The sequence below is a fragment of the Leptonychotes weddellii genome, chromosome 16, assembly GCF_054177405.1.
Source record: "Leptonychotes weddellii isolate Sample4059 chromosome 16, ASM5417740v2, whole genome shotgun sequence".
In the NCBI taxonomy this organism is placed as follows: domain Eukaryota; kingdom Metazoa; phylum Chordata; class Mammalia; order Carnivora; family Phocidae; genus Leptonychotes; species Leptonychotes weddellii.
In genome coordinates this window covers 6,024,807-6,041,831 of record NC_138384.1, presented here as the reverse complement: position 1 = coordinate 6,041,831, position 17,025 = coordinate 6,024,807, and the positions used below count along the sequence as shown (strand labels likewise).

Here is a 17,025-nt window from a genome sequence, read left to right as displayed (position 1 = left end):
GTGTTGGTCTGACATTTTTGTCATGATGAGGCAGGAGTCATGGGTAGGCTGAGGTTGTGGGTGTTTGGGAAGAATATCACAGAGGGGAAAGTCTTCTTTGTCCTGTCATCACATTGAGGGCTGTGTGTTCTCTTCAGGGCTTGTCAGTGGTGATGTCACTCTTGATCCCCTGGCCAAGGTGGTATTGGGAAGATGGCCCTTTGTAAAGTCACCCCACCACCATTCTTTGGGAATAAATCGCTGAATCCAGCCCACCCTAAAGGAGGCGAGGATTAAACCATTTTCACATCACGTTACAGCATAAGAACGTCTCCACTTCCTTGCAGCTCTTCAGGAAAGTGATGTCCGTGCCTACGTTAGAAATCAACCAATGGGAATGTGATACTTGGTTTGAAAAGTTGTCTTTTGTCATTTAATCTATGTCCAGTTTTTCCTTATGTTCACATTAGTACCGAATCATGTTCCAAGTAAACATAGGATGTGACCCTCACGAGAAGCATTTTCAGGGCCACTGTAGGATTCTTGGTCCTTGTACCATGACTCCGCAGTCCCCCATTGGACAGACATGCTCTGCTTTCCTGGAGTCTTACCTTCTTGTTGCCGCTCACGTTGGCGGGGGCGCCTTGAGGTCAGGGGTCTGGCTGGTTTGGTCTTCCTAGTGTTTGTCAGATGAAAGGAAGTTCTCCCTTTCATTCCTAGACATAACATTGAGCAAATGGAACATTCTAGCTTGGGAAGCTTTCCTTATGACATTTCCAGGCCTGCAGAGACTGAGTCAGAAGTGTCAGTTCTTTAACAGTAACTCTTGGCTGGATTTTTAGAGGCAACGCCCACCCACACCCCCATCTTTGAGCCTTTAGAGTTTAGTTGTCTCTTATCAGGGAATTAGGTTCTGAGGTTGTGCAAAAGGTGAATATTTCTGTGATCAAAATACCCCTTGAGAAACCCCCCCTCCCCCAGCGAACCTTCTGTGAGGGTCCCTGGAGTTGTGTTCCCTGGTGGGAGGCTCACCATGGCTGCGTCCCACGGAGGGGCAGGGGCCTCAGGGTTGGGAGCAGATTGTCTCCTGTGGACATTTCTTTCCCTCCTTTGCCTTTTGCCCCTGGGCATATAACATGGAATTTGCATCGGCTAAGGGTGGGCTGCCCGTTTTCCTTCAGCCTGGCAGGGGCAGAGGGAAGACTGTGTTGTGTTTCAGGAGGCAGAAGGGCCAGGGGTTCCAGGTGGGAGACAGGGATGTGGGTCCGGGTCTCTCCTTCAGCAGGAATGCAGGGAGGTATTATGCAGGTAATAGTGTGGCCCCAGCCCACTGGGACTGCCTGGGGGCTTTGGCCTTAGGTATGTGCAGTCTCCCCAGCAGAGATCCTGCTTCACTGGGTCTAGCCTGGGGCTCAAGAATTTTGCATTTCTAACAAATTCCCAGCTGATGTTGGTGCCGGTGGTCCTGGGACTCTACTTAGAAAAGGATCCTCTAGAGCTGCTCTGTCCAATACGGTGGCCCCTAGCTATAGGTGGCTATTTAAATTAATTAAAATTAAATAAAATTTAGTTCCTGGGTCATGTTAGCCACATTTCAGATGCTCAGTAGCCACATGTGACTAGTGGCTACCCCATCGGCCAGCCCAGATCTAGAACACTGCCATCATCATAGAAAGTTCTGTTGGGCAGTGGTGAGGTTTGAATCTCTGCTTCAACACTTATTGGTTGTGTGAGTTCGGGTAAATTACTTAATTTCTCTGTGCCTTAGTTTTCTAGTCTGTAAGAGAGAGCTAATAGTTGCTGCCTCCCTGGGTTGGTGTGAGGTCTCAGTGGGTGGGTATGTGAAAGTGCTTAGATGGTGCCCGGCTTATGGTGAGCACTGACAGAGGCTTAAGATTGTCCTTACTGCTCTAAGAACCCCGGGGGTGGTAGAGGTGTCGGTCCAGCCTCCCGTGGCAGGTAGGTTTCCTGGGGCAGCGTGGTCAAGGCTGCTGGGGTACGGTGCTGTAGGAGCTGGGACGGTGCCAGGCCGGCAGGGGGAGGTGCCACGATTGTGGAGTGATGCCTGCTGTGGAAGGGGGAGGGGCTCTGTGTGGCCTGTGGTGGGGACCATTTCTAGCCTTCCCTCTCCAGAGGAATTGCCCTGGTTCCTAACCCACGGTCACAGGCTGAGCCTGCAGGAAGCAGAATCTGAGATGGGTGTTAGTGTGCAGGAAGCTTACTGGGGAGGGCGTGGGGGAGGGACACCTGTGCGTACTGGCAGGAATTAGCTGCCGTGGTCACAGCCACGGCCTCCAGAGCCGTCCTCCCTTGAGGTCCTGAGAGGGTTGGGGATGCTGGATTCGACCTTGCTGAGGCACTCTCTTCATCTGAGGATGGGGAGAGGGGTGAGGTTGGGCGCTGCTGGATTCTTCCCCTCCAGCAGCTGGGGAGCCCCTGTGCCTGTCCTGGCTCAGGGTCAGGCGGTGCAGCCCAGACCCACAGGCCTAGAGTGGGGGGCGTGGAGCGGCAGAGTCCCAGCACAGGAGCCCAAGGAAGCTCTGTGGCCCCCACCTTTACCTGGGGGCTCCATTGGTCTGCTGTAAGGTGGGACTTTTGGAGCAGGTGGATTCGGGTGCCCCGTTGCTCAGAGTCTTGTGCCCCCAGGTCTGGTTTGCTCCACTGGCTCCCAGCCCCCCTGTCTCTGTACCTGGAGGTAGGGAGGTTTCTTGACCCTGTTTCTGCCTAGAGGTTCTGGGTTCCCCAGGGGACTCTGACCTCTTCCTTGGTGCTGGATGAGCCCTGCAGGGCCACCAGCTTGGCCACACCCTCTCCTTGCCCCGTCTTGGGGCACCAGACCCTGTTGCTCCTCTCTTTTCGTTCTGTTCCTGGCCAGGCCTTGCTGGACATCCCGGGGGCTGGGTCCGAAAGGGGGTCTCAGCCAGCCTGCTTGATTCTCTGCCCGGCCAGCCCCACCTGATGTTGTTGCTCTCATTTCTGGGAAAGCCCTTGGTGCTGACCCTGTAGTAGTGGGGCGCAGGGAAGCCTCTTGCAGGTGAAGATGTCTGATGTTAGGGAGGCTGTTAGACTAGAGGTAGAAAGGCTGGCGGTGGGGACACTGGGACATCCGGGAGTCCCACTTCGTTGTCTGCAGGGCCAGCTGCGGAGGGTAACGTGCTGCTTCTCTCCGGATGTACCGGCAGAGGCCGAGTTGACAGCGTTGGGGAAACTCGGCCATTTTCTGCCCACATCCTGGACTGGCTTCCTTCCTTGGCCATGCACAGCCCGGTCCAGTCAGACGTCTCCAGAACACAGAGCAGTTTTCTCTGACCATACCAACAGCACCCCCAGACCACCCTCTCTCGCTCTAGCAGACACTCGGCTCTGTAGCTGCAGGGGTCTGGATGCCATGCCCTTGACCCCCCCACCCCACCCCCCACCTCCTCACTGTTCGTGCTGTCCCTGGAGAGGTGGGGAAATGCCCTGGAGTCCACCTCCCCCATCTCCCAGCTCCGAACCTTCTGAGTCTGTGTCCTCACCCGGGATGTGGAGGTGGTGATGGTACCCACCCCAGGAGGTCGTGAGAGCATGGAGGGGGTATGTGTCTGTGCATCCGTTCACCCCCCGGAGCGGTGCCTGGCATTGAATATGCCTGGCATTGAATATGCGCGGCTGAAGTTCCAGTCGCTACTGTTATTAACGAGAGCTGCTACAGGTATTTCTTTTGCTCAGAATGTGCTCTCCCCTTCTTTCCTCTGCAACTGAACTTGCCCCCTGGCCCAAGTGAAAAGCATGCCTGGGGGTTTCTGTGATGTGGTCCACATGACTATACCTTTTGGGATTTGATTCAAACCCGGGCTCTGTTGTCACCCAGCTCTGACCTAGAGCAGCGTATCCCTCCCAGACCCCTCCCCCGTTGCCTGTTCTGAAACCCGAGGGTGGGTCATGCTTCCTGTGTAGGGGGTCAGGTGTAGGGAGGCGTTAGGTAACATTATTGCCTGGATGACACCAGGGCAGCCTGGCACATAGTAGGGGCTCCTGTGAGGCTGGATCCTTCCCCTTTCCCCTCCGGCCTTCTGTGACCGCCCCCCCGCCCTTGGTTTGAACCCTTGGGACGTTTCATGTCTGCCCCTTGAGGTCAATAGAGCTGGGGTTTCCCTCTTTTGCAGCATCAGCCTCCGAGAGTTGAAGACCATCTTACCCCTGGTCAACTTCAAAGTGAACAGTGCCAAGTTCCTCAAAGATAAGTTTGTGGTAAGTTTCCTAGCTTGGCTGGCCTGGCGATTTTGTGAACTTAGGGTCACTTAGCCTTTGAGCCCTGTCAAATGGTGCCCAAGAGAATCCTTCACCTCCAGATGCATCTGTCCCAGTCCAGACAGAGGAACCACGTGAAGGTCATAGCACCCCATTCGCAGACCTAGCTGAGGACGTCCTCCACAAGGACCATGTTTGCTGAGCTGCTTGACTTGCTCCCACCAGGATAGCCTTTCCATTTCCTCACCGTTCTGCAGCCTACTTTCCTTCAAGTAACACGAACTAATGTGTTTCTTTTGGAAAATATTATGAAAGGTTCCTTATGTTGGTTGGCAGGGGCGTGGCGTTTTGTATCCAAGTCCTCACAACCTAGTTGTCCGAGTTGGCTCTTCCCTGGCTTTCCCCCCACTTCCCACTCAGCTGTCCTCCCACCCATCTTTTAGTTTGGGTTACAGTCTGGTGTAATTAAGCTGTTGGCAGATCTGTGGCAGGTTAAGTCACTCCGAGAGTGATGGTGCAGGGTAGGGCAGGTGGGGCCTTCCCGAAAGGGGTTAGGATGAAGATGTGTAGGCCCCCTGACTGGTGCTCAGAGAGATCCCGACTCTTGTCAAGGAACTCTGTGACACTCTGTCTCCCTAGCTCCAGTTGCAGGACTCACGTGGCCTTCCCAGTGGCAGCCCCAGTCACAGGCTTCCTCAGCCACAAAAGTGCATTCATTTTTGTACCAGTGAGCTCTCGGAAGAGTTAACCCATTTTCTGGCTATCAAGCCATCTTTTGACCTGCCTGGAACGTTCCAACTATTCTAAGAAGGCAGAAACAGAGACGGGGAGCATTTACCATCGATCGTCACATCGTTGGAATCTTGTTCTTTATCAAGGCTTTCCTGAGCTGGCGATACGTAGATGTTATTGGTTTGGTTTTGGGGAAGTCCTAGGGAGGGCGGTGGTTGTTTTCCCGTTTTATAGATGAAGAAACTGACGGTCTGAATGGATCAGGTAAATTACCCAAACCATAAGCAATTCGGGGGACAAGCCTTGACTGGAGTTGAGCTCTAACTCCAAAGGCTTGGTTAGTTTTCCCATGCTTTTAGAATGACCCTGTGCTAGGCCTGGATTTGGAAGTGTCTTCTGCCCCCAGAGGGAGGAGTTCTGCATTACCGCTCTTGGAATTCTGGCCAAATCTCTTCTGTTGTGAAGGGCAAGAGCAGGATCTTACCCGGTGGGGCCCCTGGTGGGTATGTTCTCCAGGCAGATACATGAGGAAACCTGTGGACAGTTTAGGTTCAGAGGAAGGTGAGTTTGCTTGTAACCAGGGCTGTAGATCAGCCCTTCCGCCTGGTCACAGTGCGGGGCCTGCTCCTGGGGACTTCAGAGATCACGTGGTCACTTTTTTTTTTTTAATTTACAGGAAATCGGTGCGCACAAAGACGAACTCAGCTTTGAGCAGTTCCACGTGTTCTATAAAAAACTTATGTTTGAGCAGCAAAAGTCGGTAAGATAATTCTTGAGCAAAGGATCAAATGATGTCTTTGTTTCCCCTGTGTTTCAAAGTCTGGCACGTTCCTAAGAAACCCAATAGAAGTGTTGAGTGTCCGTTCTTGTCAAGGAAAGGCATGGTGGGAATGACTGGGATATACTATTTGCAACTGTTAGATTATAGACACGTGAGAGAGCTATGGGGAAAATGGGGGGAATGGCTCTTTCATACCCTCCTGGTGGGAATGTGAGAAGTCTGGAATTGCAGCCTATTAAAGTAAAAAAGTCCCATTAACTTGGCTGCATGATCTCGTTGTGGAAGGAAATTTATCAAATTATTAAGGGGAGCCATCTCTGGGTGGAGGGATTATGTGTGTGTTCCTTCTTTTTATGCTTTTATTCATTATTTATGAGAATATTTTTTATTAAGATAATATGCCATTTTAAAATTAAATTAAGATATGCATACATTTTGACCTGACAGTGGCATTTTGGGGACTCTGTTTGAGAGAAATGAGGGCACGGGGACCTAGGAATTTATTACCAGATTGTTTATTGCAGCATTACTTAGGCAGGCAAAATACCTGGGAGCCATCTGCCTGCTTCTCAGTAGAGAAATAGCTAAGTAAATTATGGTCAATCCCTACCACGCAATCTTATGCAGCTGATTAAGAAGTCTGAGTCTGTGTGTTGGTTGATCTGGAGGGATGTTCATGATATTTTGTGAGCAAAGCCAGCGGCAGATTCAAGCGAGGAACTAGGTCTGATGAAAAACCCAAACCAAAACCAGGATATAATAATCCTCCTCCATATGTCTCTGTGTGTTTTATGAACAAAGGAAAAAGTGTGGAAGAATACACACTAATGTTGATTTTTGTCTGTGTATTGAAGGGGCTTGGGAAGATGCGCAGGAGACATGATTGCATTTTCCTTTGCACACCTCCGTTTTCTTTGACTTGTTCCGAAGAGCACATTACTTTCACGAGAAGAAAAAGTTCCATTAAGTGTAAAGCTTAAAAAGTGGGGTTCGGTGCATGGTGCGCAGTGCCTGGTGGGTGGTGCACACCCCACAAACAGGAGCCTCTGCTGTCGGAGAAGGGCTTTGCAGGTGGCAGAGGTGGGTCCAGAGCAGAGCTGCAGAGCAGAGGGGATGTGGGACTTGGAGCTGGAGATCTGGTTTCTCCAACTAGCTGTGTGATCCAGGGCTGGCCACCCACCACACTCAGCCTCAGTCTACTCATCTGTGTGACGGGGGCAGGGATTCCGGCCCCACTGGGCTTTAGGGAGGATTGAATGAGGGCTTGGAACGGGGAGGTCAATAGTGCAGGCATTTTTAAATGATGAGCATATGAAAGTCACTAGAAGGGGGGCTCTTGGCTGGCTCAGTTGGTAGAGCACACTACTCTTGATCTTAGGGTTGTGAAGTTCAAGCCCCATGTTGGGCATGGTGCCTACTAATAAAAAAAAAAGAACACACACAGTTGCTAGAAGACACTTATTAATTGCCTTCTGCATGCAGGCTTCCAGTGGGCACAGGATGAGGCTTCTTTTTTTTTTTTTTTTTTTATTCATGAGAGACAGAGCGAGAGAGAAAGGCAGAGGGAGAAGCAGGCTCCCAAGGAGCAGGGAGCCTGATGCGGGACTCGATCCCAGGACCCTGAGATCATGACCTGAGCTGAAGGCAGACACCTAACCATCTGAGCCACCCAGGCGCCCAGGATGAGGCTTCTTGATAGGTGATGGTTGGCTGTGGGATTTGGGATGTATCTGAGGCAAAGAAATGGGGGCAGCATTTCTAGTCTGCCTAGATTGGAGGAAAATACAGTATTTCATAGAGTAAAACATTCCATTGCATTGTGTTGATTTTCACATATTAGTTCTTGGTTTGCCACATAGAGTAGAAAGACTCTGTAGGTTTTGGGGATTGAAAGTCCTGGAGTTCAGCCCCAGCTTGACCTTGGCTGACCACAAGTGATTTTGGGGAAAGTCATCTTTTTCCTGTTCACTCAGCCACCTCTGTAAAATAAAGGTATCAAATCAGGTCATTGGTTATGAAACTTTTAAAATTATATAACCTGCCTGCCCTTTTTTATATGAAAACTTAATTTAAAAAAACTGTATAAAAGCTGATCAAAACACGTTTTTCAGGTTAAAATCTGTTTTATTTAAAATCAGTTCTTGAGAACAATGAAAATGTTTTGATGACAATGTACAAGTGAAATCCAGAATAATGACAGTTGCTGTCTTACGCAATTGACCGGGATTGAGAAAAGCTGGATTCACTCAAGATAAGTAGTTGCAAATAACAGTTTTTATAATCAGTTGCCTTGAAATTTCAGGATGCTGTCTCAGACAGATGGCAGGCGAAGCTTGAGAATAAGGTTTGCACAAAAGCTATTTCATCTGCCAGCACAGGTTAACTCATTGGTGGTCTGTTTCCACTATGATAAAATTCCACGTAAGACTTATTTCAACCTGCACTTTTGTTACAGTTCTTTTTAAGGCTAATGTGTGTGTGTTTGGGAGGGAGAAGAGGAAGAAGACATTTGAGTCAGATTTCTGCAGAATCCCCGAATCCTCTGGGGATAACTTAGATTGCCCAGTTTTGGGGGGAAAACATCTGTACCAGAGGTTGCTTCTGTTGGCCAGAATACCACCTTGAGCCTGCATTCTGTTGGACTTGGCCTAATGCTTTAAATATTTTTAAAATGAATTGCCTACATTTAAAACTTAAGAGATTCCACATTAAGATCTAGATTTTCTGGGGGCACCTGGGTGGCTCAGTTGTTAAGTGTCTGCCTTCGGCTCAGGTCATGATCCCAGGGTCCTGGGATCGAGCCCCGCATCGGGCTCCCTGCTCGGAGGGAAGTCCGCTTCTCCCTCTCCCACTCTCCCTGCTTGTGTTCCCTCTCTCGCTGTGTCTCTCTCTGTCAAATAAATAAATAATATCGTTAAAAAAAAAAAAAAAAGATCTAGATTTTCTGCTGCTTTTGGAAAAAAAAAAATGACATGTGGCTATATATGGGTCCTGAGTTCCCCATGAGGACTTCTGAGTAGGAAGGAATCAAGCCTTCTCTGGTTTGCCCAGCTCCCACCCCACCCCCCAGCTCTCTACTAATTTATGTTGCCTACGGGGCCCCAAAGACTTTGGCTCTCTAGCACTAGAGGGTAGAACTGACTTGGAATTTGGATAACAAAGCCCTAAGCTCTATAGGTAGTTAATGGCCAGCTTGAGAAACCTCACTACTCTTGTGCAGGTAAACGCCCCTCCCCTAGGGTCAGCATATAATTTACTTCCTGAGTTCCTCGCTGGCAGCACACAGCACAGAAAAGCAATAGCTGTGTGCTCTTTAGAGGCTCAGCTGGATTTCTTAGGCTCCTTTGGGGAGACAGAGCTGTTTATGGTGAGAGACAACCCCCCAGCCTAGATCCAGGAGTGGGTTCCTGCTCATCAGCAGCTATCGGTTCCCAGCTTGAGGAAACCTGTGTCTGACCACCTGCTTACATTGCTGCTGTCAAGCCTCAAAGCTTCTCAAAGTTTGGCAGCAGCAGGAGGACAAGAAACTTAATTCCATGTGTGTCCCCCGTGATATGCCTCTAACTGGGCTGTATGAACAATATTATGAATAAAGAGCATAGCGAACATTTCTTAAGTGTAAACTATTCGCTGGGTGCTGTGCTAAGTGTTGTCCGCGCATCTAATTCTCTTCTCTAATTGTGTGAGAGGCACTGTTGTTATCCCCGTTTTACAGATGAAGAGCCTGAGTCTCGGAGAGATTACTTGCTGGAGGTTATACAGTAACCTGTAAACTAGGTTACTATACAATAAGCTGCAGAGCTAGGATTTGAGTTCCCTTCTGCCCAACTTTGGTGCCCAGCCACTGATAACTTGTTTTTAATTTTTAAAACATTTGTATCCAGGGAAATTTCAAACATACATCAGCAGAGGTGATAGTGTAACAAACTCCATGTACCCATCAGCCAGCTTCAGCAGTGATCAACTCATGGCTCTCCTATTTCATCTTGCTCTTACCCACTTCCCTCTGCTCAGGGGATTTTGAAGCAAACCCTCTGCTCAGGGGATTTTGTATTATTTCTCCCTTAAATGCTTGAATACCCAGCTTCTGCTGCTCTGCTGCCTCCCCACCAAACTGGGTTAGTGGCAGCTGGGCATCAGGTACTCACAGGCTCTGATCCGCAGTGAGGATGGCTGGTTAATTTCCTTCTTGCTCTTGGTCCAGGATTCGAGTTTCACCCCTGTGGGATGCGGTGGTCAGGTTATTGTTCATCGGTTTTTACCCCGTGCCCTTCCGTATGATCTATTCTCTGTACCCTCCGGTAGATACCTTAGGAAATGTGTTAGGGTTCTGCATTAGCTGCAGAACAGTATCACCATGATGTTCATTGTTCTTTCAGTTTCTGGAGCTCGGGTATTTAGCTGGATTCTCTGCTTTGGGGTCTCATCTGATTTCAGCCCGAGGCTCTGGTCTCATCTGAGGCTCAAGTGGGAGAAGATCTGCTTCCAAGCTCATGAGGTTGTGGAACAATGAGTTCCTTGCAGGTGTAGGACTGAGGGTTCAGTTTCTTGCTGGCCAGAGGCCACCCACAGCTCCTAGATGCTGCCCGTAGCTCCCTCTGATGGATGGAGCTCTCCTGCATGGGTGGTGGCTTCCTCAAAGGCGGCAAGACAGGTGCTCAATCGTGATAGCGGCATCTTACAGTCCGAGACACATAATCATGTACATCCCATTACTTTTGCAAGTGGCAGGGAAATGCAGGGGTGTGGACACTGGGAGGAGAACATCCTGGGGCCACCTTAAAATTCTGTCCACCATGGGTTCCCATAAACCCAAGATTCAGAGTTGCTCTCCAGCAGCTCCCAAATAATCATCAGCTCCCAGATCGTGTCCAGTGCGATTCAAACAGCAGGTGCCTTCCCAACCCTGCAAGGTACCAGAAAACAAGCACACACGGCCTTCTACCATCCATCACCACCCCCCTGGACTCTGAATGTAGGTGTCTTCCATTGCTTGTTTGCCTGTTAAGACAGAAAATAGGGGTGTCTGGGTGGCTCAGTCATTAAGTGTCTGCCTTCGGCTCAGGTCATGGTCTCAGGGTCCTGGGATCGAGCCCCGCATCGGGCTCCCTGCTCGGCGGGAAGCCTGCTTCTCCCTCTCACACTCTCCCTGCTTGTGTTCCCTCTCTTGCTGTCTCTCTCTCTGTCAAATAAAAAAAAAATTAGCTATAACTTTTTTAAAGGTGGCACTAACCTTGCTTTCGTGTTACTTGTAGCTGAGAGCAGTATTAAGTTTCCAGATGCTCAGTCTTTTCTGTTACATGGGGGTGATGGTACCCACCCTCCAGGCTTATTGAGAAGATAAAGAGGGCTCGTCGAGAGCAGTCCCCCAGCAGAGCATCCAGCGCACAGCTGGCCCCCAGGACAGCCTGTCCTTTCCTGTGGCAGAATTACCTCGGGAAGAAGGGACTACAGCTTGCCTTGGTGCTTCAACAGGACCATCTTGGTCAGAGTCAGTGGGTTTCCCAGGGGGGTCCTTTGATACCTCACTGCTGAAGCACAGGACCAGGCAGCCCTTGATTGGAAATTCATTTCTGATGTTTCAATAAATTGTATGATAAGCAAAGTAACGCATACTTACTACATAGAAGTAGGAAACTCATACAAATAAAAAGATAAGTAAAATGTCTCCAAACCTTCTATGATTATACGTTGAGGAGAAAGATTAATATTTATTCTTTGAGCTTTTACATGGGTGCCAGTGTGTGGGAAGTGAGTCACATTCTATAATGGTATTCTGGCTGAGGATTCCAGAGAATATTGCAGATTATTCTAATGGGCGGTGGGGGGGGGGGGGATGGGGAGAACCGTCCACAGTACAGAAGTCAGCAGTGAATCTCTGGTTAACTTTTTCTGTCACTGTCATTTTCCCCTTGGCCTCCTGGCACCGAATGGCTCACGTAACCTGCTACGCACAGAGGGTGTAGGGCGAGTCATAGCCTGGAGGGTGCGCTGCCCCCCCCCCGCCCCCCGCCGACCATGTGGGGAGACTCATTCCCTGACCTCAGGTTGACCTCGACGCCTCTGGGCCCTTGCTTTTGTAGTCCCCATCCTTTGGCACAGTCCCTTCCCTTGTCTCCTGGGAATCAGAAGTCAAAGGTGACTCTTCCTTGTAGCCTTCAGTTATCCCCAGAGAAAATTAATTTGTCCATTATTTTAGGCATTCATTCAACACACATTTGAGCCAGGATGTCACAGTGGTTAATAAAACAGACATCTCCCCTGACCTCATAGATCCTTTGCTGGGGCCAAAGGGGTCAAGGATGTCACCTCTAGTCACACAGAGCCAACAATGTCCTGGTTTGGTAGACTTTGACCACATAACCCCACACAGTAATGGTAGAATGACTTAATTGCTGTCTCTCCACTGTGTGCCTATAGCATCTAGAATATTCTTCTCTCATTGCTAGGATGCCATTATTTACTCTGTGTGCATTTGCACGTATCGTATGGGACAGTGGAGAAGTGCCAAGGTAGACCAGGTTTGAAATTCTGACCCCATGACATTCTAGATATGTCATCTTGGAACACCCGCTTGTCCTCCCAGAGAAAGGGGGGGGAAGTCTGTGACTGACGTGGGGTTTGTTTTACTGCCTTCCTCATGAGAGGGGCACGAGGGGTAGCTGAGGTTGTGGCTGCCCTGCATCAGCTCACGACAAGCCCTGTGAGTTCCCCAGGGCTGCCCCGACAGACCCCAGCTAAGTGGCTGAAGAGAGAACAAACCTCTGTCTCTCGCGGTCCGGGTGCCAAAAGCGCTGAGGGCCCACTGACGTCTCTGGGGAGGATCTGCTTCTTGCCACTCTCCTCGCTTCTGCTGTTTGCTGGCCATCCTGGGTGCTTCTCGCCCCCCCGTCTCTGCCTCTGTCATCACGTGGCCACCTTGTCCTGGTCTGTGCCTGCTCCAGATGTCCCCCTTTGTAAGGACTCTAGTCATGGCATTAGGGCCCGTCCTAATCCAGGAGGACCTTGCCTTCACTTGATCACATCTGCAAAGATCTGATTTCCAAATAAGATCACATTCGCAATGGAGCGGGGAGGGGTTGGGGCTTGCACAGATCTTTTGGGGGCCACATATGTACCCATAACACATGCTGTAACCTCTTCCTTCGATAGAATGCCCTCCCTGACACGTCCCCCCCGTCCGACTGCTGCCGCATCTCTCTGCCCCGGGACCTGTCCAGCAGCACCATCAGCATCACTGTCTGCACCCGCCTCCCCCTCTCTGTCTCCTGAGCCTGTCCCAGCCATGTGTCCAAGCCTCCCCCCGCCAACCCCCACGGCAGTTCATCTTGTCATCTCACCAGTGACCTCCACGCTGACAAAGCCATTTGTCTGCATTCTCCTCTCACTTCGCTCACAACATCCTTGGCTGGGTCTCTGATTTCTTGGTGTCTGAAGGTTGGTCATCCCAAGCAGGGCCTGTGCTTAGCCAGACTCTCCCCTCTAACTGCCTGCTTGCCTTGCATCTCACGCTGCAGTGTCCAAAAGAGACCGCTTGATGCTTCTCCGCTCTCCCCAGCCTCCACTGCAGTGGGTGTGTGACTGGCCGCTCTGTTGGGTGGGCCCGGGAATCTTCTTGCCTTCTACCTTCCTTTCCCCATGACCCCCACCCCCACACCTGCCCTGTTGTGTTGCATCTTTGAATTCTGCTTCTGCTTGTGCAAGTGGTGAGCCTTTTGGCTTTTAATCCTTTCCCTGCCCTGCTCTGTACCCTGGGGGTGCTGATTCCCACAAATACATTCCTAGGTGCCTCTGCTAGCAGGTTCAGCAAGTGGGGTGGCCAGGATGGAGACACAGGCATATGAGAGGGGAAGCTGGGGTGTTTCTCCCCATATTTTCTGGCTCTGGAAGCATCTCTGCAATAGGGGCACCTCCTTTGTCCCAGCTGTCCACCTGGCTGAAATGGGGTGGAGCTTTTTTGGTGCTTCATTGAAAAGAAGGAGAGGAACCTGCTGGCTTTAAAGATCTAATAGAGTGGATAATTGACTGGGCTTTCTCCAGGTATAAGGAGACCAGTCTTGGGGTTTGGGTTTGGAAGGGATCTGGCCTTAAACACCAGGTCGATCTAGGAATCTAAGTGGCAAATGAGTCCAAATCCCAAAGAGCACACACTGCCCCAAATCCCCTTCTTTTTTCTTTTTTTTAAATAAAGAAATAGCTATGCTGTAAATTGCACGTAAATAGAAGGAAGTACTTCTGAGTTTTTCTGAAAGAGTGGCTCTTAACCTTTTTGGGTGACCTATTTCTTTGAGATGCTGATTAAAGCTATAGATTATCTTCCCAGAAAAAAAAATACATACGAGTGGAGATTTACACAGACCTCCTGATGCTTCCTGGGGGCCTGTAGAGAATTTTTCCAGAAGGTTGGTTTTCCACGTGTCATCCTGGACTCCAAGCAGCTTGGCAAGAGGGCCGGGGGGTCCAGAGCAGAAGTGCCATTTATATTATTAGTGCTTGTAACGTGCCAGTGGATGCATTTCCATTTGTGCCCTGAATTTTTCTTTTCTTTTTTTTTTTTTTTTAAGATTTTATTTATTTGAGAGAGAGAGAGAGAGAGAGTGTGTGTGTGTGCCTGAGCAGGGGGAGGGGCAGAGGGAGAGGGAGAAGCAGGCTCCCCACTGAGCAGAGCCAGACGTGGGGCTCAGTCCCGGGACCCCAGGATCATGACCTGAGCCAAAGGCAGACGCTTAACTGACTGAGCCACCCAGGCGCCCCGTGCCCTCAATTTCTCAAATGCTTATCTAATCACAGTCTCATTAAAGATGGTTAAGTAATGCTACCTAACATCAGTGATGTACATATTATGGAATACAAAGTTTTCAAAGTAGGGAGGCAAGACTATTTGAGGTTGCAGAATAATATGTAAAGCCTAAAATAAACAGCGTAAAGTTTGGAGACACACACGTACCGTAAGATATAATTAAATGAATATCCATCAAACACATTCTAGAAGGAAACCTACCAAATTACTGAGATTGATTACTTCTCAGGAGTAAGACTAAGAAGGAGGGTGAGGAAGACTTCTCCCTTTTGTTTCATAAGTAAGTTTCTGCCATATTTGCCTGTTTATAAGTCATACCAATTAAAATTTTTTAATAAAAAACTGTTCATTTGCATTGAGTGGCTTGACTTGTCTAATGTTCTTATTTTTTTATGTGTTTTTCTTCTGTCTTCTATTTCAGATTCTTGATGAATTCAAAAAAGATTCTTCCGTGTTTATCTTGGGGTGAGGCACCTCTTCTGGGGTATTGTTCGGGGTGGCTGTGCTGGGCACAGGTGCCCTTGTGGAGCCTCCCAGTTGGGCCGGCTGGTGCCAGGAGGGCCACCTCTGTGGGTAGCCGCTGGTCTCCACAGACAAGGTCTCCTACAGGGGGATTGGCTTTCCCGAGCCGTGGCATGGATAAACATGAACCGCAACAGGGTTTGTGGAGTGGTGGGAGGGTGGCCTAGAAGGTTCTGTAGAGAAGCCTGTATGCCTTAGGACCTGCTTTCCCAGAAAGGAATTTGGGAAATTCCTGGTTAAACAGGTTTAAGTGAACTAAAATAAGTCGACGCATATAAAGTGCTTCATGTGGTGTGTGGGGTGGCAAAGGGCTTGTAATAGGGATGATGGTATTATTATTACAGTGTAAGTGCTGCGGGACTTCTCAGGACCTTTACTGTTCTTTTTTTTCTTTTAAAGATGTATTTATTTATTTTAGAGAAAGTACAAGTGAGCTGGGGGAGGGGTAGAGGGAGGAGGAGAGAGAGAATCTCAAGCAGACTCCGCGCTGAGCTCAGAGCCCAACACAGCGCTCAGTCTCACAACCCTGAGATCATGACCTGAGCCGAAACCAAGGGTCAGATGCTCAACTGACTGACCTACCTAGGCGCCCCAAGACCTTCACTATTCTTACTAATTCCCCAAGTGGGGGATTTATGAAGTGTTCTGTGTTTCCCAAGTCTAACTGCCTGGGAAAATGTTTGGTCTGGAGTTAACAGCACCTAAAATGATTTGTGACATGCTGACCTAGGCCTGCTTTTCAGAACCAGCCCTCATTGATGAGAACACTGGCAGCTGATCCTTCTGTCCCTTTCTAAACCAGAAACCTCAGGACTGCAAAGTACATATGAAACAGATTTGATTTTTATGCAGTATTTTAAGGAAGAGGTTAGTGTTAGACCATGAGGCTGGTTAGCAAAGAAGGTTACAGATACACTCGTAATTAAAGACATTAGACTTTTGAACCCTGAGTGTGTAGTAAAGGGAACAGCTAAAAGTGTGTTTTATCTCCTGTATTTAAAAAGACCCCCCCCCCCGACCCTCAGTACACACATACACACACAGAGACACCTTGCAAATGCTCAGGGTAAAGTACAGATTTCCCTGGAAAGCTCTGTTATATAGAAACACTTTCCATAGAGACCAGGGTTGCTGGTCCAGTGAGGTCCCAGTATTTCAGTAACCGCGAGCATCCTCTCCTGTGAGGCCATCTGTCAGCAGGCTGCTGGCTGAGGTGGAGTCTCCCTGTATTCAGGGTAAAGGGTTCCCTCGTCTCAAACAGAAAATCCTCCCAACATTGGGCCTCTGCCTGCTCCAAAGCCTATGTCTTGCATCTTCGGGCTGATTCTCCCCATCCACCCAGAATCTGGGGGGGCTTCATCTGGCTCCCACTCCTGCTTCAGAGCCCTCACTGGCTCAGCAAACTCTGCATTGTGGCTTCTGTGGAGACCCTCTGATGGGCCCCTGTTCACTTCTCCAGCATCGGCTCCCCCGAAATGCTGTCCACATCCAGCCCTACCTAAGCATTTGCTGTATGGCTCAGGTCTGCCCCCCCCATGGCTCTCTCCCCCCTTCCTCCCCTTTCCCCCTTCTCTTTTCCGTTAGGCCTTTGCATGTATAGTTCCCTTTGGCGGAGACCCTTTCCACCTCCTCGTGAGCCCCTCCTCATTCTGAGACTCCCTCAGCTGCTGCATCCTCCAGAAAGCCTCCCTGGCCCTCCAGGTCTGGATTCGCACCCCGCCCTCCCGCTTTCCATCATCACTGCATCGCCTTACTGCACTGCGTCCCCCAAGGCCACACTCCTGGAGGTGCTCTGCAGATCCCAGGGTGTGTTGGCAGCACAAGGGAGCAGCGAAATGCAGATTCCTGGGCCCCACCCTCCCAGGTTCGGGCGTCAGGGCCCCCCCCTTGCATCCTCCGACGTCAGGGATGTGGGGTCTGTCACCTTGTCTCCCGGGAGGGACTTGCAGTGTGTCTGGTGGCAGCTTCTGTGGATTGT

At 49.8% G+C, this 17,025-nt stretch overlaps 1 protein-coding gene across 1 annotated transcript in view; it reads left to right on the top strand.

The window, feature by feature from the left end:
• The window catches only part of PLCG2 (phospholipase C gamma 2), a 143,268-nt gene that overhangs the window by 59,304 nt on the left and 66,939 nt on the right, over positions 1–17,025 (top strand). The window contains exons 6-8 of the mRNA XM_081807867.1: positions 4,128–4,212; positions 5,621–5,704; positions 14,947–14,990. Coding sequence (XP_081663993.1) covers positions 4,128–4,212; positions 5,621–5,704; positions 14,947–14,990 — 213 coding nt within the window. The remainder of the gene's footprint in view (positions 1–4,127; positions 4,213–5,620; positions 5,705–14,946; positions 14,991–17,025) is intronic.